The sequence below is a fragment of the Saccostrea cucullata genome, unplaced genomic scaffold (genome assembly GCF_032062105.1).
Source record: "Saccostrea cucullata isolate Sc308-1 unplaced genomic scaffold, CSIRO_AGI_Scuc_v1 ctg484, whole genome shotgun sequence".
In the NCBI taxonomy this organism is placed as follows: domain Eukaryota; kingdom Metazoa; phylum Mollusca; class Bivalvia; order Ostreida; family Ostreidae; genus Saccostrea; species Saccostrea cuccullata.
Genome location: NW_026931863.1, coordinates 158,800 through 183,501, shown reverse-complemented (window position 1 = coordinate 183,501; position 24,702 = coordinate 158,800). Strand labels below are relative to the sequence as shown.

At 32.1% G+C, this 24,702-nt stretch overlaps 1 protein-coding gene across 1 annotated transcript; it reads right to left on the bottom strand.

The window, feature by feature from the left end:
- Nucleotides 1-14,163: 14,163 nt before the first annotated feature.
- Nucleotides 14,164-24,702, bottom strand: LOC134233771 (uncharacterized). The gene is made up of 6 exons (XM_062715774.1): nt 24,649-24,702; nt 20,896-20,991; nt 20,285-20,380; nt 18,351-18,410; nt 14,450-14,524; nt 14,164-14,362 (listed from the first exon to the last, which is right to left on the bottom strand). Exons 1-6 carry the CDS (start codon nt 24,700-24,702, stop codon nt 14,288-14,290), a joined length of 456 nt encoding a protein of 151 aa, XP_062571758.1. The 3' UTR covers nt 14,164-14,287.

Here is a 24,702-nt window from a genome sequence, read left to right as displayed (position 1 = left end):
GTACTCATGAAGAAACTTTAACCTTTCCAGGTGCATATTCAAATAAGATCAAACATATTTAACTGATTATTTGCCTATTTCATATTCACCTACAACACAGTCATAAGCTATGTTTTGAAAAAAAAATGTGTAAATCAATATTTTTAAAATTCTATTTATGAGCCAAACTTCCTGCCGAATCGCCATTTAAACCGGCCACTTTCTTTATTGTTATTTATCAGTTCATTTCATAAAAATGTAATAATGTGACCAAATATGAAATAACCTGACCAAAACCAACAATCATCAAAACCAGTTATATTTTTGAAATATTTGATAAGTTTTAAAAGATGCTCTTCATTATAATGGTTGATACGTACTTTAGATAGAATGGTTTTAGAAACATTTTTAACCTCAGCTGTTAGTTTATATCACGGAATTTTTACGACCTGACCAAATATGAAATGACCTGACCAAATAAAAATCTAATGTTTGATACTTATGTTATATTATAATCAACTGTATGATATTTAGTATTATATTAAGTATAATACTAAAGTGTAATTAAACATTTTAGACATGAAAACACACATTTATGAACTTTGATATCAACTACGTGTAGTAGATAAAAAAAAAAATGCGCATTGACCTGACAAAGTAAACCAACTGAATTTATGTGCATAATTATGTGAACTTTTCACAATTTATAATTTAATGGAAATACAATTTAAAGATCATATTTAATCATTTTTATGCATTTGAAATAATATTGATGATATTACAACAATACCATTTGACCTGCGTGTCTGCATGGCCATGTCCAGTACTAAAGACCTGACCGACTCTACCTACTAGAGACCTGGCCAACCAGGTGTCTATATGAATGGCCTGACCGACCATTTCTACTAAAGACCTAACCAACCATGTCTATACTAAAGAGCTGATCAATAATTCTTATGTCTTGATAAAAAATTAATCACTGACAACTTTATTCATATTAAATCTTTAAAATTCATTTTTTTAAGTTTGAATGCAGAGTGCAATAATCTGAGTAATGAAGTATAAGATTCAGTATATGACGTATTACTAATCCAAAGCAGTAATTTAATGTTTAGATATTTTATATACATGTACTAGTAAAATTGATATTATTTTCAACTTTTTTCCACATATTCCAACATCTTAAAAATTAGTAGAATTAATATTAAATTTTATGTCATTGTGAGACATGTATACTAGTAGTTATAGTGCACGTATGTAGACAAACAAATTATAACCATTTATTATTAGATCTGCACTTGTTGATAGACATGCAGAGAACAAATGATTCCTTGATGTCGGTATGATTATGTCTTTTTTTAATATATGAAAGAGAAAAAAATAAATATTATAAAATATTTTTTTCAGAACTCGGATTAAAAATAAAATTAAATCTGTTAAATTTTACAATTAATTTCTATGGTAAAAGTATAAATTTAATCTTCTCTATCTTCTATCTTTTTTTCTTTCTTTAAGAATTCGTTTATCTTTAGTATTTTAAATTTAATACTTAAAATATAATATTCATGCAGAAATCTTATTAAAAATTGATAAAATTTACATTGCTGAACACATTGTCACTGCGATAGAAGTGTCAAAATGGACACTGACATATTGTTTGTTTAACCATTACATTTCAATATCCCATCAGTATACATTATATACCACTTGTTTTATAAAAGTAGACAGTACACTTCGCTATTGATTAAAATGAATTGATAAAATTCAATTATCTAAGAGGAATAAATAAATAAAGTTATCAATTAAGTGAAAAAATTAAAGAAATTAAATTTGAAACGATTATTTTTTAATAAATCAAGCTTTAAAAAAGCTTATAAATTAAAATAAAAATTTCAGAGATCAGCTAGGTTGAAATTATAGTAGATTGAAGTAGATTTATTTAAACTTAAGTAATAATTTTTTTTTAAAATGTCATATTTTGATTGTTCAGTTAAAAGAAATCATGTGTTTAAATAAGAAAATCATTGACATAACGACCCTCAAAACATTTTATCTAAAAATATTTACTATTTTGATGAACAATATCTTCTAAAATGTATTTAATATTCAAAAAAGATAACTATCATTAATGATTTCTATTTGGTCAGGTCATTTTCATATGGTCAGGTCATTTTAATATAATTGGTCAGGACATGAAAATTTCATGATATGTACTATTAACTTTGGTAAAACTGTTTCTAAAACCATTTTTATTTAAAGTGTTTACCATCATAATGAAGAAAATCGTCTAAAAGATATCTAATATTTAAAAAAGACAGCTATTATTAACGATTTCTTTTTGGTCAGGTCATTACATTTTTATGAAATGAACTGATAAATAACAATAAATTTGGTAAAAATATGTATATAAACATGAATTCAACTTAATTTTATATTATTATCGAGAAAATATCATGGAAATAAATTATGATAATCATTTTTGACCAATTTGATGTTGGTCAGGTCAGTCAGGTCTTTAGTAGGTCAGTCTCAAGTATTTCCCAAAAACAATGGTTTTGATTAGCTAAAAAAAATCCGTAACTATTCGAAGGTGTAAAATTTACCAAATTATTCATATGCATAACGGCATAAATTAAATTATCTGTGGTGATATTGTTTTTTTTTGTTTTTTTTTGGTCAAGTATTTTCAGATAAGTTTTTGATTTTTTTCTCTAGCTGCCACCCCCTACTCCTATAAGAAAGATATCGGTTAACCTCCGTACACTTCTTTTATACCTCGGACGCGGCGCCAAGTCAAAAGGATGCTGGAATATCCCCCTTCCCTCTTTTTCACTTTAAAAAAATGATGCTATGTCATTGGATGAAGCTATTCAATAAACCAACTTTTTGTTAAAAGCTCCATAAAATATTATTCTTATTGGACTTCCCTTTATATTTATCAAAGACCTAAATTGATTAACCATTGTAAAACTAAAAAGAAAGTAAATCACACGCGTTTTCCTCTGATTCTTGGGTTATCTTTCTTTGTTTTGTTAGATAAGTCACATGGTTTTAAAATTCAGATTAAATTTTAAATAAATATAAAAAAAGATTCATTCAATTATAATAAATATAATATAATTTTTAATTAATCAAAGGAAAAACATTTTTATTACCGGCAGTTCTTTTAAATTAAACAATATATTTTTCAAACACTAAATATTCTAGTCATTTATTAAAATATATAGGCGTAATAATACACAGTACGCCACGAATCTTCTTGATGACGTTATCTTTCTAGTCTACATCAGTTGGTATACGTTTTCTTCACATCCCATTGTTTGGGATTATATACTTAATACACAAGTAATACTGAAGCGAAGGATCAAATCAAACAAAACGAATATTTGACTGATGGGGTGAAAAATTAAGCCATAGACCCACCCATTCAAAAGTTATGGACATGTTAAAGCTGAACACTTCTCATAAATAGGCACTGTCAGACGGGTATATAAGCCGTCCGATTTCGTTACACCCGATTGCACACTCGAAACTCGTGGCCGACATGTAGTACTCCTTTTGTGGTCTTAAAATTTTTGCGTTTATTTCTTGTTTTTAGGTGCATTTTCTGTTTGTAAATAATGTATGACCTGCATTTTCCTTGATACTTTTGTCCTGTTTCGGAAAAAATGCGTAAAATTTGATAATTTCATCGATATTGAGTAGCACGCTTTGTAAGATGTACGTCTACACTCGTCGGATCACTATAGTGAAATACATTGAACTGACTAGCGATCTGCTTCTTATATACGAGTTGTAGGGAGAGCGTTGAAGAACGGGAAATATGGCGGACTATGCCTATTTACGAGTACAATTGTTTACGAGTAGTGTTCAGTTTTAAAGTATACAAACAGACAGACAGACGGTCGGCCAGGGCAAAAACTATATACCCCTAAATCTTCCAAATGTTGACAAAGACTTTTATCATGATTAACCATAGCATTTTAGAATTAAAATTAGAAAAAGAAAGAATATGTTCAACTCAGTCACGCTCGTTTCCCTAAATAATGAAGGTATCTCTCTTTGCATTGCTAAGTAAGTCTAATTGTATCAACATTCTGGTAAAGAAATCTAATGAAAATAAGAAAGAATCATTCAAATATAATACAATTTTGTTATTAATTAATAGCTAAGATGGGAAAAAAAATTCTCATCGGCAGTTCTTTTGATTAAAACGGTATATTTTTATGCGCCCCGATCGATAGATCCAGGGTGTACATGATTACTTTGTTTTGGTTCTGTCTGTTCGTCTGTTTATGTTTGTCTGTCTGTCTATTGTCAATTTAACTTTAACCTTCATTATAACTTTTGACCCGTGGGAGATAGAGACTTCATATTTGGTGTGAATGCTCCACTAATAAAGTTCTTTCAAGTAACACCAAGGTCAATGGCCTTGTGACCTTGACTGTGACCTATATGCTAAAAATAGCATTTTTGACTTCTCACCGTAACTTTTGAACCATGGGAGATAGAGACTTCATATTTGGTGTGTATAATCCACTAATAAAGTTTACATAAGTAACACTAAGTTCAATGACCTTGTGACCTTGAATTTGACCTATATGCTAAAAATAGCTTTTAGAACTTTGTTGCCACCGGGCACATAGTGTTTCACAAATACATCTTGTTTAAATCTCAATATTTTTTACATTTATTAAAATATCTTTATCTGTAAAAATACAATTTTCATTGCCATTCCTCAACAGGAAGACACTTTCATAGGTGATGTTTCCTCTTGGGTAATATTACTAGTAGTTTACATCTACCTCCGCTTGGCTGTGTCGCTTTTGTGTTTCTCTTGACGCTTTCACCATATCCCATCATTTCGGATAATGACTAAAACATGTTAAATTGTAGCTTTTGCTGCAGAACTGTAGCTCTCTCATTTCGACGTCTGTAATCACAAACAGCCTTTTGAAATCATTGAAAGGTAAATAAAATATTAACATTATCAAATACATTCAGTGTAATTTAAAAATAAAAAAACCTTTAGAAATCTACGACATTCAAATCTCTATAACACACCGAAACCTTGTGACACAGCACGTTAGTATACACACTAGCATGACTAGGAACTATATACATTTTCAATACTCTATAAACACCCAAATATACAATGTTTTATTTCAATTTAATGAAAACTATAACCTTGCTTAATCAATAAGTGAATGTAACTAATAGCACTGAATCTAATGCGTGATATGTGGCAACGCACTTTGAAAAAATTACGCAGTTTGAAAATTTTTTGAAAGTGCGTTAAAATTGGAAAAAATCAAAGCACTTTGAACATTTTTTCAAAGTGCGTTAAATTTGGGACACACTCAACGCACTTTGAAAAAAATATTTCAAAGTGCGTTAAGAGTGTACATAAACATTTTTACCTTGGGAACATTTAACGCACTTTGAAAAAAAGATGCATAAAACAAAAAAAAAACTATTGACCTAGACTTTAGTAATTGAGAGAATCAATTTGTATTAATTACATCTTTCGAAAACGTTTTAATTTACATGTACTCATTTAACCTCATTGGGAACAAGGAGAAGACAACTAGAAGGCTCTCAGCCCAACTCTCATTGTCTCCCGCTTTTGCAAAAGCAAGGGGACATTAAATCTCATTCGTCTGTCACTCTGTCAGTCACTCTGTCTGTCCGTCACAAAAATTTAAACTTGCTCGTAACTTTTGATTAAGTGGACCTATGACATTCATATTTCACATGTGTATTCCTAGTGACAAGACCTTTCTTTGGGTACAACCAAATTTGACCTTTTGGCCTTGACCTTCGAGTTTGACCCACTTTTACACAAAAATTCCAAACTTTTACTTTGGCCATAAATTTTGAACGGTAGATACTAGGGCTTTCATATTTCACATATGTATTCTTTGTGGCAAGACCACTTATTGGATAACAACAACTTTGACCTTTTGACCTTGACCTTGGTGATTTTTGTACTTATGAAGAAACTTTAACCTTTCCAGGTGCATATTCAAATAAAATCAAACATATTTAATTGCATATTTGCCCATTCATATTCACCTACAACACAGTCATTAGCTACGATTTGAAAAAAAATGTATAAATCAATGACATTTTTTTTATTCTTTTTATGAGCCAAATTTCCTAAAAGCATCCACTTTCTTTATTGTTATTTATCAGCTCATTTCATAAAAATGTAATGCTCTGACCAAATATGAAATAACCTGACCAAAACCAAAAATCATCTAAAACAATTATATATTTTTGAAATATTTGATAAGTTTTAAAAGATGTTCCTCATTATAATGGTTAATACTTTAGAGAGAATGGTTTTAGAAACATTTTTAACCTCAGCTGTTAGTTTATATCACGGAATTTTTACGACCTGACCAAATATGAAATGACCTGACCAAATAAAAATCTAATGTTTGATACTTATGTTATATTATAATCAACTGTATGATATTTAGTATTATATTAAGTATAATACTAAAGTGTAATTAAACATTTTAGACATGAAAACACACATTTATGAACTTTGATATTAACTACATGTAGTAGATAAAAAAATGCGCATTGACCTGAGAAAGTAAACCAACTGAATTTATGTGCATAATTATGTGAACTTTTCACAAATTATAATTTAATGCAAATTCAATTTAAAGATCATATTTAAGCATTTTTTTAAGCATTTGAAAAAATATTGGTGATTTTACAAATATACCATTTGCAATGACCTGCGTGACTGCATGGCCATGTCCAGTACTAAAGACCTGACCGACTCTACCTACTAGAGACCTGACCAACCAGGTATCTAACCATGTCTATAATAAAGAGCTGACGAATAATTCTTATGTCCTGATAAAAAAATTAACTACTGACAACTTTATTCATATTAAATCTTTTTTTTATATCTGCACTTTCTAAAGAAAGTTCGGGTATATTGTTGTTACTCATGTCCGTCCGTCCATCTGTCTGTCACACTTTTCTTACCTGAACTCCTCCTACATTTAACACAGTAGTCTAATCATCTTTTGGGAGATGGTTGGTGGTGTCATGTAGTTGTGCAGTAAGGTTTCGGAATTTTGATTTTGCCCCGAGGGTCAAATGGGGGTCGAAAATGACGTTTTTTTCCCCTCTGGAAGAAATACAGTCTGACTAAAGCCAGCCCCTACTATTTCACTTCGTTAGTAGCCTACTAACAAAGTGAAATACTAGGGGCTGGCTTTATTCAGACAGGAAGAAATGCTTTAAAACAACCTGTTACGAGAAGTTATTTCCTTTTAGCAAAGGAGTATATATGATAAGAGCCAATTTTGGCCCCTTAAAAATCAACATTTTAAAATGACCTTCAAACATGTTTAATTGATTTTTATTTTGTAGAAGATATTATATTAGAAATATTTCCAATATATTTTTCACATTTATATGCACTCACTAGCTGTAAATGACATAAGAAATAATGCTATTTTTGCTATCTAACAAAAAACCCAAAAATATGCCTTTTTCTTGATGTTTTTTCTTACGGGAAACATAGAGCGCAGTGTAGAACATACATAATTTTTCTGTCACTAATTAGTATTGGATAGATACATCTTTGGTAAAAATATAAATCTTGTTCTAGGCTGCGCTCTATATTTTCTGGAAGAAAAACTGCTTGTAAATAAGCAGTTTTATACAAAATTTGCTAAAATGGCGGGAAAACGTTATTTTTATGATGTCATATTTCTAAAATAACAGCATTTTGATCAAAATGAAAATGATCAATAAAGGTCGCATATATAGCTGTACAAATCAAAGCTACATATAAAGTAAAATTAAGATATTAATTTTAAGGGGCCAATTGAGACACTTACCATATATCGCTCTTTCACACTCTTTGCTCATTTCTTCCAGCGAAATGTTTGCTATATAGGACATCACTGAACAAATATAAAAATATATCCAGATTAAATTTTTTCTTAAATTATTTTCTTTGTACACGTGTACCCATAATTAACAAAGTACTTTTTCACTTAACAGAAATTAGTGATCAAGCTCCAAACAGCTCAGTGTTACGTTACGCTACAACTCCATTACTCGTAGGGATCGAAAGTTATAGTCCCGGAGAATTGACACTGTATGGAGTTTGGTCAGTGATTGTTGAAAAAACATTACAACCGATAACGTAAAATTTGGAAGGTCTCTGGAATCTTTGTTTTCTAGCAGAACTCAAAATTAATGTAATTTTTGTTTGGACTTTTGCAGATGAAAAATTTATTTTTATTTGATAAAAAAAACCCTAAAATTTGAATAAAATGAAAGTTTGCATCTTCCAAGACAAACGACAAACAGATGTTGGAAACGAGAGTCTGTGACATTTCAAACAAGAATTAAAAGTTTGGATTTTTAAAAATTGCATTTACTAAAGGATGAGTGCCCTTAACAAGGCCCAATCTAGTTGGAAATTACGAAAACGGAATGATAAAAAATTTTAATTCTTGGAAATAAATTTGTATGTAGGAATGATATGGAAATAACGAACAGTATTCAATCTCAACGTCCATTAAACAATATACAAAATAAGAGCAGAGCAAACACGGACCTCCGAAACATCAGAGGTGGGATCAGGTGCCAGGGAGGAGTGAGCATCCCCTGCCGACCGGTCACACCCGCCGTGTGCTCGTTGTCATGATCAGGAAATAACGGAAAAAATCCGTCGTCAATTCAGTGTATAAATAATGGACTAACAATTGGTATGAAAAACGTCAGTCAGCATTTGACTCAATGATAAATTGTATTTGCTGACAAGGTCATTGTATTAGACCATAGAATTTACGAAATGATGACTTTAAACGAGACTGTTGATACTCTTGTTTCATCAACTTGCTTGTCAATAATTTACCTCGTTTAAGAAATTGTTCATACGTAGAGCATGCTCTTGCGTATCGAATCAACTGAGATATATATACTCCGTATGCAGGTGATGAAGGTATATTGCTGCATAAGTAAGGGAAGTTGACGATAGAAAAGTTAAAGTCATCACGTTTATCATATAGCTTGGTTGTTAGATTACCATTAGTGTCTTTTTCAAGTAAAATATCCAAGTATGAAGCAGAAGTGTCGGACTCTGTGGTATCTTTTATCTCAAGCTCACCAGGATATATCGTGTCGACGTAGGAATGGAAATTATCATTATTAATTGACAATACGTCGTCGATATATCTAAATGTCGAGTTGAAGGCCACAGCAAGTGTTTTCTTCTTTTCACGCATAGATTTTGCATAAATTCTGCTTCATATGAATATAAAAATAAGTCTGCTAATAACGGAGCGCAATTTGTACCCATGGGAATTCCAATAGATTGTTGGAATACCTGGTCTCCAAAAACCACATAGATATTGTCAATCAGAAACTCAAGCATCTTCTTGATGTCAAGTTCAGAGTACTTATGTGTGCAATCAGAATCTGTTTTAACAAAATAATTTTTCAAATGACCAATGACGAGGTAAGTAAATTTACGAGTTCCATTTTTTATTGAAAAAGCAGCTGTCAATGATATCAAAAAGCCTGGATTATAATATCGTGGGGAATTGTTGTGTATAAAGTTGAAAAGTCGTAAGTTTTTAAGCTGTTGATCTTTGTAAAGTCTTGTGATTTCAAATTGTCCAAAAGTTCTGTATTATGTTAAAAAAAATTAGAGTGAAATTTTGTTACCTTGCCTTTATTGTAGTCAAATGAGGGCACTTTCAAGATATAGACCATTTTTCGGGCTTTTATACACAATTACATACTAAAACTGAGCAATGTTTTGTTTTTCACATATATCATGCAATTTGCATCCCTCTTTTAAAAAATGAAAAGAAAATCGGAGGTAGCCTTTGTTGCAATGAAAAGGGGGCATATCTTAATACCGGTAGATATTTTTTTGTCGCAAAAGGTTTAAATAATTAGGGATGCTTTGAAAGAATTCTGGTATTGACAGTGTGGTTAGTAACTACACATGTATAGGCTTGTGTCACCAATCGATGCTTAACCCCCCGTTCACACATAGACGCCGCTTCTACTACGATCAAAGTGTGGTCAAAATCGTGGCTGATCGTGACAAATCGCAGGAGGAACGTCGTGGGGTCGTCAGAAGCGTAGTGTGCTCGCAGTAGAGTCTTCATGATCGGAGAGCTCTACGCTCTCACCACGCTTATTTTGAACATGTTCAAAACAAGCGTAGCGGGATCGTGGCCAACAAGAATCGGGGTGAAGTCGTAAAAAGAGCGTAGTATAAGCGCTGTAATCGTACAAGCAGCGCGGAAGCATCGTAGAGAGATCTTCATGATCGTAGTAAAAGCGCCGTGAGAGCGTAGGAACTTACCAAGCACGCTCATACAACGCTCCCTCTACGTTCGTACTACGTTCTCACTACGATCTCTCTACGTTCCTGAAGATCCTACGAAGACCTACAATGACCTTACGCCGATCATATCACGACCCATCAGACAAGAGTTTGTTCTTATACCGCTGATATTTGACCAATCATCATCTGTTAACTACATGTAAAGGGTGACACTATACTTGATGATCATTTACAGTTGAGTATTTTCACATCTTGTTACAGTTATAATAATTGAAAATGTCCTAAGCCATGTGGTAAAGGCCGGAAAAAAAAAACTGCGGTCGCATAATATGTATCATCGCTAAAATTGTACTACAAATATCTGCAGTTTCATGATATATTTACATCATCACCAAAATAGTACTAGAAGCGTAATGCAATCGTAATATGATCGGCAACACCGTAGCGACATCGCGGTACAGTCATCTAGGTCTGTGTAGCGTCGTAGTATGGTCTTCAATGTCGACGTGGCAGCGTAGCGTAAACGCACTAAGCACGGCTAATTGTCGGCAACGGTCTGCGTAACATCGTAGTAGAGGCTTGTTTGCAGCGCGTTTGACGTAGGGACATCGTAGTACGGTCGTAGCGAAGACCATAATTTGCCAAATTGCTCTATTTAGACGCCGATCGGCTGCGATCTGCCCCAATCCAAAAAAATTTCAGATCGTGGCTTGATCGGGATGATCGCCGTAGAGTCGCAGCTCTGTGTGAACGGGGGGTTACTGACAATCAAACGGCTGACAGAAGGCACAAAATCCTAGTTCCCCTTGCCATTTTTCACAGGGAGAATCATACATTACACAGATACGATAAAGTGGTTAAATTGAAGAAGGCTGTTTTTTCATCTGTACGTAGGAAAACAGAATTCCTGAAATTTAATTCATTACCTAAGAAGTCATGTAGATGAATCATTGGTGTAAATATTTTGATATGACTATTGAACTTAGCAAGGGAGATGTATTGTCTGTGGGTTTGGTCAGCTGTTTTCTACATATTTTTGTATTATTGGTCATGCAGTATTTGAATGTTTAATGCAATTGAATGATTAGCCGAATCCTTTGTCCGGTTTGAGTGATTCAAAGTTGTGCATTGAATGGTCTATAGATGTATTTTAATTCATACAAATCTGAATTCATTGATATCACAAAAATAATTCATGTTATGTATCCTCAAGACCATTGATATGACTATATAAATTATATAATAAGCAACTTTGTGTGAGAAGAGAGATAACTTGTGCATGGCATATAAAGACAAGCGTTTAACGTATGTGTATTTATCGAATAATGAATGTTGTGACATGTCTAATGATGATCACTGAGTGTCTACATAAGATGTTTTTTAGTATCAAAGGAGTTAATGGGTACGCACAGTTATGCCACATAAAAGTAAGGCGAGGTTAAGACTTATTTGTACAGTTGCAGGACTTCGGTTTGAAGACGGTCCTTGCTCATCTTTACCATCTGAACTTGTACATGTGTATATTGTGTATTTGTCATTTAAAAAATCCCGCGCATTTTTTTAATTTGTTTAAAAACAATACTACGAAGGGCAATACAAAGAAAAAACGAAGATCACTCCAGACTGTTGTTTAAAACATTTTTGTGGCTGTTGTGAAGAACGCATTCAATTTGAGTTTTATTTTTGAAACATTATGCATATGTTAAATGTTATTAGTTAAATATATGTAATTTTCGTAAAATTTCTACACTTTGTAATTATATGTTGAAATCATGTGTCATAGCATATTTCTCCATTGTATGCGCTTTTTTGTTTAATTTGTTATATAATTACATGGTCTCATTTGAATTGAAGATATTTATCAACAACCATAGTTTTCTTGTCTCTTTTTTTTGTATATATTTATTTTTTTTTACAATTATAGGCACACAGGTTTAAAACAACTGAGGTAAGATGTTAACTTTTTAAAAAGATTTTTTTTATTTTCGAAGAAACGAAGATTACCGAGCAACAGGCTTTTAGGATACTAGATGTGACATTTTGCTGTACATTCAATTCGACAATAAGATAAACCGATGACATTAATTTTAATTAATCCACAATACTAGTAATCATTTTCATGCAGACGTTGGTTTAATATATTCCACTTAAGCCACATTGTCAGAAACATGTTTCTCATTTGGATCTTTACCTAGAGAGAGACACTGATGCCAATCTAACAACTTAACTTAATCATATGTGATGAGTTCGACAATTTATGGAGCACATGGCCGGTGTGACTGGTCGGCAGGAGATGTTCACTCCTTCATGGTATCTGATCCCACCTCTGATGTTAAAGAGGTCTGTGTGTTTGCACTGCTCCTTATGTTGTATTGTTTAAATGGACTTGTGAGCATGAATACAAACTGTTCATTTTCTCCACTGTACATTTCACTTTATTTCACCATCGTTAGTTTTCATTATTTTCGTAGCAATATGCCATTTTTCCAGTAGTAAATTTATTGGTTCCACATTAGGATGATGTTTTACTACCCATGCCGACAACCGGGTCGAACCTGTATCAACCCGGCTGATTTGACTGGTATTCTAAATTAAAGATTATCCCTTGTAGAAATTCCCTGGAGATAACTTGCTACTCTCGGGCTTTTCAGACAAGCAAATCTTCCCCCTTCGAAATAAATGCTATATAAACTGCATATTGTTCCGAGAAATTATTGCTTTTTTAACAAATATCACACTCTTTACTCATTTCTTCCATCAAAATGTTTGCCATACAGGACATCAATGTCCAATTATGCATAAATGCATATCCAGATTTATTTTTTAAAAAATTGTTTAATTATGTGCTTTGTATGTACGCGAAACGTAGTTAATCAGGATGCTTTTTTACTTAACAGACAACAGTGATTGTTGAAATAACATTACAACGTAAAAGTTGGAAGGTGTACGGAATCTTTGTTTTCCAGCAAAGTCTCCTTTGGGTCTAAGAGGTATTCTCTGCTGTATAGCTATTCATAAAAAGGGTTCTTCGTTAAGAAGGGGGGGGGGGGTTGTACTAGTCAAAAGGGGATGTTTGCTTTGTTCCTTTACATGTGATGTTATTTTTGATTGGACCTTTGAGATGAGAACGTTATCTTCTATTTGAAAATAAGGCTATAAATCTGATGAAAAAAAAAAATCAAATTTGCAACTTCAAGACACTCGACAAGCAGGTGTTGGAATCGAGGGCGTGGCATTTCAAGCAAGAAATAAAAAGTTTCAACTTTTTAAAAAAAATGCATTTACTGAATTTACACACAACAAAAATACAATATAAAAATTTGACATTATTTAACTTAGTCAGATATACAGATCAATTATTTCCTTATCAAACGACTATCCAACAAAATACATATTGCAGCCCATTGGGGCGGAGATCAGTCTTTGGGTTTTCGGCGGAACAGAAGCCGAATGGTGTCATATCAAAAAGGGATAGCCCATTCTGTACCTTAATTAGATGGGTGTTGTGTGAAAATGTTTAAAAAACCTAAATGTTAAAAAAAAGGAAACTTTACCACGAACACCTAACACATGGATGGGATACCCCCTCCCCCGACCCCTTTTTCTGATAATTGAATTTAGATCTAGCAATTAACCAATGGATTCCAATAAAAGCAGTTGATGTTACTTCTAAATTTCCCGGTTTTTAATTATATTTCATAGATGGTGCCTCTACTAGTATTTTTATTACCGGTAGAGGGCAGGTCAACTCTGAAACTTTACGAAAATTAAAAATTGTATTGGATATGCCAATTCGAGAATTTCTTAGAAATATTTTGTTCAATATTTGTTTAACCATCCATGTACCAGGTGCCTGTGATATTACAATTAACAAAAGATAAAAACAAAACAATAGATCTGATGTAAAAATAAAAGTAAAATCACCCATCAATTTAAAAGTTAAGAGTCTTGAAAAAATTGACTCTAATCAGCTTGTGGAGCAAGGCAACAACAAAGACATTGCCCAAAGCATTGTAGGACACGACGGAAGAAGTTTGGCTGAAAATATAATAACATTTAGTATCAATTTTTATGTTATAAATACGGTTATAATTCCAATGTCATAAAATCTAAAATCTGCATTACCTTTTTAGGCTTTTTAGGCACATTGGTGGCGTCATAAAAAGCTTTTATGAGGTCTTTGCTCAACATATCTGTTGCCTATGAATAAAATACAAAGATACCAAATAAGTCAAATGCTTTTCTTCGCTGCAGAACTGTAGCTCGATACAGTAAAACTCGTTTAGAATGAATACGGATAGTGGGAATTCACGGATATAGCGAAGTTATCTTGTATCCCCAACTACACAAATCTAACGAATTCCTTGTACGGGCATAACGAAATACAGATATAGCGAACTAATTTCACAGATCCCAGTGACTTCGTTATAACCCAGTTTTGCTGTATTGACAGAACAGCGAGCTATAGTGCCATCCATTGAAAAAAAGTGTTTTAAAATTATTTATGTCCCTTAGTTCACCTGACAAGCGACTGAGCTTGATTTTTCGTTAAAAGAAGGCAAAAACAAAATAAAAATCATAAGATTAAAAAAATATAATTATTTACAAAATGGCCTTAACTGCTGCCTGCCATCAAAAAAGGGGGTAAAACAAAATACCGGTAAGAAACAGATAAAAATTAAAATGAACACAACTATGCTTCCCTCGCCGCCCAGGAAAAACCATAGGTAAAACTACACTTTGTGTAGAAAAAAAAAACCCAGTGGAAACCTGTAAGTCCGCAGCAATATTGCGAGGCAAACAAAATGAATGGCGGACTCATTCTCACAAACCTTATATATGAAATTGCCACTTATTACAATGTACAATTAAGGAATAACAAGCATTATTGGCAAATGGGTTGGCTGGTGGGAAAAAATGTATATTTATTGCGCACAAAAAAGCGCGCTGTTTCTCGATTTATTTTTCCTTGTTTTTCAAATCTCAAAATATCACTTACAGAGTGTTCCTAGCAAAGTCTTGTAATACATGTATTTTCAAAACAAAACAGTCCTTATGTCTTTTAAATAGCCCTGCTGGGCATGAAGTGGAAATCATCGAAAATTTTGCCGATGTACACTGATTTTGGACAGAAGACACATGTACATGTAATTCGGTCCAACGCGTTTCGCGCAGATGTAGAATATAAGAGTTTAGTTGATAGGGGTCAAAGGAATATTTTGGAATCAAGCTTTTAAACAGTGAAGTAAGAATTGTGAGAAATTAATCGAAAATTAAGCGCAATTTTTCTGTGCGCAATAAATAAACTTCTTTTTTTGGATGGCAATGTAGTCCTCTGATCATTTACCCAAATTTTTCAGACCACAGAGCTACAGATCTGCAACAAATAATGTTTGTTTAGAAAAATTGAATTTGTCTTATATTACATACACATGTATAATAAAAATAAATATAAATATATTCAAACAATTAAGCATTATGAAATGTAGTCAAATGTATAAGATGTCCAAGACAGATAGTAAAAATATCTTTTCTCAATGTTAAAAAAAAAAGGTTCTTGTGAAAATTTTTATCAAGATACATCGTGAGCAATAAAAGACAGAAATGATAATGCTAGAAAAAGGGGATACAATTTTTATCGATCGTTCAGCCCAAAATGCAGTTTAAAAACGATAAATTGAGTATTGCAACAATATTCATTACGCATAGAGATAGCTGAGCATAACTCTAGTAAACAACATCCCTATATCCATGCATTAAATTTTATTGTAAATAAAATAAATTTTTGAAAACAAGAACATTGACATTCCTTTCAAAAAAACTTTCGTCTATATAAATACAAAGGCGGATCAAGGAATATCTCTTTGAAGGAAGGATCCAAATCAAGTCAGCAAAAATCTTTCTGATCTAATTACGTGTAGATGAATTAGGTCAAGAAAAAACAAAAAGAAAAATGTAAACATGTTAATCTTTTATAACTGAAACTTCAGAGAAGGAGCTCGTCCAATCCTCTAAACCCCCCACCCCCACCCCACCCTCCCCCGCCAACGCTGGATCCGCCTTTGTATTTTTATAAATAAAAAAAAATCTTACCTTCTGACTTCAAATACTATAGAGATTTAGTTGAAAAAAATCACATGACGGAATAGTTACATCTAATATATATATCGACTTGGCCAACATTAGGTGCCCATAAAAACTAAAGATGTTATATCAATGGGACTCTGTAGATTTATATCTAAGGCCACCGTAAAGATAATGATTGTTTGCCCTCAGTCCATTCAGAGTAAAAGAATATGGTCGGACTTGGTAGATACATTGTAGGTGGAACATTTTCTGAAAACTATAAACTTAAGGACCCTCTCTACACAAGTGCAAATTTTTTTTTGGAAATTTATTTTTGAAAACTATAAATTTTCACTGTAAGAATAAAAGCAACAGCGTTAATTACTTCAGTAGAGAAAATACATGTAAATAACATTCAGTTAATCTCTTGGCCTTTTAAAATGCGAGATTGAATTCATTATAAATTGAGTATATTATTGTAAATTTCTATTTTTTGATTTTATATCTAAGGGCAGATCACTCTAACTGCAGAAAAATACCCTAGAATCAGAACTCTTTAGTGTGCAGTGAAGAGAGGGTTCTTAAGAATGAAAGCAAAGCGGCTGCAAATCAAACCTTTGTTTTGGGGTTGTGGGGAGGAGAGGGGCGTTATTATCAATTTTTATTGAAAATATTATTTTGAAGAGTTTGTACAGTGTATTTAAATTATTTTCTTGTGCAAATGAATATTTGTTATGCAAGCATATGTATAGACTGATTGCTTGACACACTACTTTATACAGTGTATATAGTAAGAGTGAAAAATTTTTAACCACTTGACAGAAATGGACAGATAGGTATTTCAGACGATCTGCCAAATGGATGAAGGAATACATAGAATAAATTAGTAGCATATTTCATTTAATTTCATTCTCATTATATTTTGGTTAAACTGCAACCAACGTGAGCACCTTTGGCCAAGACGATATAGATATATACACTTAGTACCAAAACAACACAAGTACTATCGTAATGAAGAATTCACTGTCCCCTGAAACACTATAATAAATAACAAACATACATTACAAATATAAGTCACAGTATCAAATAAAATCTAGTTTTCTTTTAATGAAATCAAAATTTAAAATCAGAGAATAATAAAATTCAAGGAAATACATGTCCATCGCTTAAGATAAATATCTAGTGAATTTAATAGGAGGGATCTACATGTATAAAATTTATCAAATTTGAAAAATGAATTTTCTTAAAGATGCTAAAAAGTAAATTACTATTAATAAATATGATATGTCTTGGCATCTCCTTTTTACAAAAAATAGAAAGTTAATATGAGTATATTCCTATTAAATTGATTTCAGACTCACAGAATGTCAAGAAATATTTTGGTTTTTTTTCTGCTAAGTTAAAATTATGGACGTTATGAAGAAATGTAAAATTTATGAACATCATGGATCTAGCAGTCAAGTTAGTATAATGTAGTCTAAGATCATTTATACAATGGATATATTAAGTGAATACATGTGTAGATGGAAAACTTAATAGTTCGTGACCTTGACCACTTATTTCTCATCAAATATCAATCAGGGTCACGTTTAGCTATTAAAGTGATTCTTGAACTGTTGTGTGTTATTCCATTCTCAATTATAAATGTGACCCTAACCTTTTCTTTCTTTGGTTAGTGTCATTACCTTTAGTTTCATTGCCAAAGTTCAGAGAATAAAATTATCATTTGGAAATCATTTATGCATAAGGTGAACCCTGAGGTCTTTGTTTTTTTTTAAATAATAAAATCAGAAAGTCTGATGAAATTTCCTTCCAAAAGCTAAATGACCGATTTTAGACTGTTGCACTTTTAGAGTGTTGTAGACAGACAGAATGACGGATGGATAAACCTAAATAAAAATCCCCGCTTTTAGCAAAAGCCAGAGACAAAAAAAAAACTGCCAAAATCATTAAAGTTTACCAAACTATTCACTGCAGCGTTGTCTATAAAATCGCCCAGTACTCTTGCAGTAAGAGTCTCCTGTAAAAAATATTTTAACACAATGTTAACGTACATTCTTATAACGTAAAAAACAGTATTTACAATGTACATTATAGGACTGCATACTGACTTTTTGTGAGATACAGGTTTCTGGAGATAAAATTAGAGAAATCAGAGTTTCTCTCTCTCTCTCTCTCTCTCTCTCTCTCTCTCTCTCTCTCTCTCTCTCTCTCTCTCTCTCTCTCTCTCTGTTTAGCGTCCGCGTGCGCCTTGGTTTTTGAAAATATTTAATAATTCATAAAATTTGTGATTTCAAGGGAATATCTCTAAATATTTGTATAATATTTCATTATTGAAATAGTTTCAGTATTTAATACCTTGATTTTGCTGAAGAAAAAAAACTTTCTTTATGAAAAAGAGATAAACGAAATATTTTTGAAGTTAATTAAAAAAAATATGTTGTTGTTTTTTTTTTTGACTTGTGTGTTTTTTGCGGATAGGTAGCTAGGTTTTTGAAAGATGGGTGGACGCTAAAAAGAGAAAAAACTTGGAATGGCCTTATCTGTACTTGAAAGGGGACTTTTAATTATTTTTCTTATGTTTTTCTTTGAAATCATTTGATACCCCATTGAGACTTCTTCCTGGGCATGATGATTTGAAGAACCATGATAATACACTACCAGCTGAGAATGCTTCAATATTAATATGACCAATATTGGTCTTGCTGTTCCTGGGAAGATTTTTAAAGAATTTTCCTATGTATTTCTATGTCAAAGTTTGATCAGCTATTGTGGTCTTATCGGAGGTTATTTGAACAAACTTGACTCTATATACTACTTGACTACTAGTATACGTTTCCACATAAATATGATAAATCAAAGCTTTGAATTTTTTTTCCACTATGAGAAAAAAATTCTATCATCCATTGTAGACCCAACCTTCCCGCGGGGGTCATGTTTTGAACAAATTTGAAACTACACTCTACAATCTGAGGATGGTTCCACATTAGTTTTACATATTATTCGGCCTAGTGCTCAAGGACAGATGATACAAACAAAAAATGGATGCCTGGATTGGTATATATTTTTTGCCCTAATTTCATTGCAAATGATGCAAGTAATAAATTCATAGAAAATAAAGAAATTGTAAACCTTCTGTGATGTTTCAAAGTATGCCCTTCTGAAACGATCCTTGTCAATCTATACAAATATACAAATATTTTTCACTTCAAATTCCATTTTGTGCAAATTTGAATGAAAAATTAAAAAGTACGCGTTGAAAGTTTTTCATTTAAATCATTTAAACATGACCCAGCGTGTTATTTTCAAATTCTTTGACAAAAGTTTGTTTGTATCATCTGTCCTTAAAAACGATTTTTAAAGGATAAATCTTTCACCAGTTTTAATTATTTTCCTTTAAAGAAGGTGTGAGCGTTTAGTATATTTATTTAAAAAAAAGTAAATTAACTTTACCCAAGAATATTTTTTTGTGGTATATCACGTTTGATATTTTTACAAGCAATTTTTACAATGATTTTAATAGAAAAGTCATTAGTTTAAATTTCTTAAAAATATGCTAGAAAAACAAAATTTCACTTTTTTGAAATTTTTATGTACATAAAATTAATCATGTTTGGAAATGTGAAAAGTTTCTGTAACTGCAATTTGAAAGATTGAACAAATAAATGAATAATTTCTGGACTTTAAATATGTACGGTAAAGACACGCAATTAAAAATCGCGATATACCGGTATACCGATAAAATCCTCCTTATTTTGTGGTAGTTTGATTGAAATTGGCTCGTCTCGTGTGAGCTAATTACAGCTAAAACAAACGGAAAGACGCCTGACAAAATGGGAACAAAAAAGCTTCTTGAGCCTTCGGCTCGGGTGAGCTAATTATAAAAACCCATACCTCGTGTCCAATATAGCGCAAGCTCAGATAAGCCGAGTAAAGTGACCGTGGTCTCGGTCTGACTATCGGCACTTCTGGTGTAGGTTGGTTCTCATTCTTAAAAACAACATACCAATACATTAGTTTGTTTGATGCCTATTATGCAATGTGATTTGCAACATAAATTGTACTGGTCAAACTAAGGACTGGAATGATACAACTTTTTCTATATCGATAGGTATAACGATATTTGAGCTACGATACGATATGTATCACGATATTTTGAGTTAGTAATAAAAATTTCTTTTATGTACTGAAATGACAAAATATTTTTTGACAAGAAAGAATAATTTATTCTTAGAAGTTGTAAATCTCATGAATCTGTTGCAAAACAAAATTATTTCAAAAAAAATTATGCCATTTTAAAGTACTGAGTATTTCATACTCATCTTTATATTTTACATAATTATTTCAAGTATGAAACAAAAAATGTTAAACAAAGAAAGAATAAGTCAGATTTCCATTTGCAAAATTTCGATATTTTTACAAAGGTATCGATATGCGCATCATAATCACACAGAATCGATATTATCGATATCTAAATATATCTTCCCTGTCCTAGTCAAACTCACCCCAACTACAGTCTTAACCGCAGTTTCTTCTTTATCATACTCTCCCATTTCATATGCAAATCGGGAGGCCAGTTCTCTCCTGGGAGATATAAAGTACTGAAAATATAAAAAGAAGCGTTTGTTAGGATGAATAAGTATACAGTAACATACACTAAGAAGTACTTATAACATGCATGATACATGCCCGTACCACCTGTTTGTTTTCTGATACCTCACCCAAGCACTTAAATCCCACCCCTGTGCCCTCTTTATACACTATATGTGAATTAGATTGAAATTGGCATATGATCTTTGATGCAAATTAGGCGATTTAAAAAAATAAAAAATGGTCCTCGTTTAAAATTTTGAATGTTTAATCTTTTTTTAATTTTAAAACATGTATCTGATCTAAACAAACTGTCATCTTATCTAGTCATCGTCTTTGGCGGGAAAATTCTGTTGTTTTTTTTTTGACTGGACAACCTTTTTTTTGGATAAATTTATGCGTTCCAAGATTTTGCAAATTTGATACCCCCCAAAAAAGGAAAGTTTCTATATAAATTATTCGTTTTTTATTCTTGGTTCTTGAGTATATATTATTTTTGTAAAGACTTTTTACTTAATAATAATAAATTTTATCGTAATAAGCTTTTCCGTATTTCTTGGGGAAAGTCAAGAACGTGGACAAAACTTCTCTTGAACTGTTATTCGAATAAAAAAGAAAATAACCTAATATACATGGATATATTTCCGTAATGAATCTTAAGATATTAATTTTTGGGGGTTTTTTTCTCTGTTTTTATTTATACTTTCATATCCCTTCCCACAGCGTGTAGTTAATACAAAAAAAACCATACATACCCTCTCGATTTTAATTCTTGGAGTATTCCCACAATAAAAATTACACAAAGGGCAAACTATATAGAAAAAATCTCACACTGTTAAAAGTAGAAAAAATAACGTAATATATATATATATTTCCGTAATGAATCTTAAGATATTAATTTTTTTTTTGGGAGTTTTTTTTTCTGTTTTTATTTATACTTTCATATCTCTTCAAACAGCGTGTAGTTAATACAAAAAAACATACATACCCTCTCCTTTGATTTCTCAAATGTTCACTTTGGAAAATTGTATTCCCAGTTACGGGGGGATAAAAATTAAAAAAACATCAAGCTCAGCCTATATAGTGAAAAAATACACACTATTAAAAGTAGAAAAAGATGAAGCTCATCGGCCATAAAGCTCACCTGACTATCTAATCTTCCTTCTAGATCCTAATCAACAGATTCTTTTTCTTTGATGTACTAGTACTCACACGTAACACTTGATCATTAACTGAAGTCCTATCCGACCCCTTGATTTTGACAAACTTGACAATATATGACGATATTTGAATATCTCAGGTGATTATTGGCTTAGAATCATATACACTTTGTCAGTTGATACTGAGTCTTCTTGGGTCTCCGGAGAACCTCGACCGAAAAGTAGGTCACGGTGACCTACTTTTGAAATGTATGGCTATATTTTAATATCTCAGGTATTTGTTGGCCTAGGATTATCAAACTTTGTCAGTTGATGCATCGTGGGTCTTCGAAGAACGTCGACCAAAAAGTAAGTCAGAGTGGCCATCCTTTGAAATTTATGGCTATATTTTAATATCTCAGGTACTTATTTGCTAAGAATCATCAAACTTTGTCAATATTCTAAAAACATTGATCAAAAAGTAGGTCACGATTACCTACTTTTGAAATTTTATGGCTGTATTTAAATACCGGGTATAATATCGGGTACCTGTCGGCTAAGAATCATCAAACTTTTTCAGTTAATGCATCATAGGTCTTCGATGAACGTCGACCATAAAGTATGTCACAGTGACCTACTTTTTGAATTCTACGGTTACATTCAAATATGTCAGATACTTGGTTTAGAATCATCAAACTTTGTCAGTTGTTGCATCTTGGGTCTTCAGATAATGTCTACCAAAAATGTAGGTCATCTTGACCTAGTTTTAAAATTTTATGTCTATATTTAAAAATCTCAGACTTAGAATCATCACACTTTGTCAGCATCTTGTGTCCTCAGGGTGTTTTAACCAAAATGTAGGTCATGATGATCTTGTTAAACACTGACATCCACACACAAATAAGAGGAACAGTACAACATAATCAAAATGTGTAGATACAAAAAATCATATTGGAGTAATATTTTAAATTTCTAAGGGTTTTTTAGTAGTTACGAACTCTGTGAGTGATGGTCTATCACTTGGTATACTAGAACAATGTACATGGTTTTTATGTGTAATGAGAGTTTAACGAGCGCCAAAATGCCACTTTTTCAAGTGGCAGAGTTATCCGGTACAGTGTTCTTAATTTCTTCAAACGATTTTTTCTATCGAAAACTTTTACCCTCATTGCAGCTCCAACTTTTTCCAAGAGGTTATGTTTTGAACAAACTTAAATCTACTTTCTCAGAATACCCCCAACCCTTCACCTACCAGAAACTACGTGACTGCTAAAAATTTTCGTGGGATATTTTGAAAACATCTACTTAATATATAGTTAACTTTAACATTATTAGCTTGAATGGTTATGGGAATAAAATGGTAGCATAATTATTTAGACCATATTTTCCTTGATATACAAGTATGTCGATCAGGTGGTAAGAATGTATCAGTTTTCAGGTAAGCTTGGACATTCAGTAAGGCGTGGCAACGTAATTAGCGTCTGTCATGGCAGGTTAAGAAATTAATAACCAGGAACTTTAATATTGTATCAGTTTTCAGGTAAGCTTGGACATTCAGTAAGGTGTGGCATTCTCATTGGTTAAGAAATTAATGACACCAGAAACTTTATTATATAGTGACATGTGTTACAATTGTTCAATACATTTATTATTTAAACATCCGGACCTATATGCTATTTACTTTTACCAAAAGTAGTTGAAAAATATGCACTATTATTGTGCCTGGTTTTACTCTAAAATACACGAAACCCAGTCCCGCCTCTATATACTTTTAACAAAAATAAATTGAAAAACATGCCATGCCGGTTTTACGAGAACTTTTAATAGATATACTTTTAACAAAAATAATTGAAAAATTTTCAGTTGGCCCCAATTAACAAAAGTTATTTCATGTTGGCTGCCATCTTGGTGGTCACTCTGGTAATTTTCCCTCTTTGTCCTACCAAATATGAGAAGATGTAGCAGAATATGATATATCTGGGGGATCTTTTTGGAATAAAAATTATTAGATAAAGGAGGCTCTAACAATATTGCATTTTTTTCAGAAGAACAATGCTTTCTATCCCAGAATTGCCAGTATAAAAAGTTAAATTTGGTTGAATGATGAAGGAATATGAGCATGTTTACCCCCAACGGCCAACGGGAAATAATTAACTCTTGTTAATTTGGGCCTGTTGAAATAGGATTTCAACAGTGAAGGAAAACTGTGTAAAATTTAGATGCTAATTATGAAACGTTAAGAATGCCAAGCTCAAGCTTGTCCTAATTGTTCAATGCTGGAATAATGTCGGTTTTCTGTAAAATCTTAGATTAGGGCCTACAGTTTTATAATAAATAATCTGCGGAAAATATAAATCAACAACGAGTGCATCTTTATGTGTGTAAGACATATACACTCATTTACATGACAACGGAAGGATCTGAGTCTATATGCCCCTAGTAGCTCTTCATTCAGATTTTTTGGCCAACAAACTAGATCAGCAACTAGCTTAATTTGGACATTAAATTAATTAATCGTGTAAAACTTACCAAACTATGGGCATCATTATTGATAGTAATGCCAGGGTTTACACGCCTGGCCAT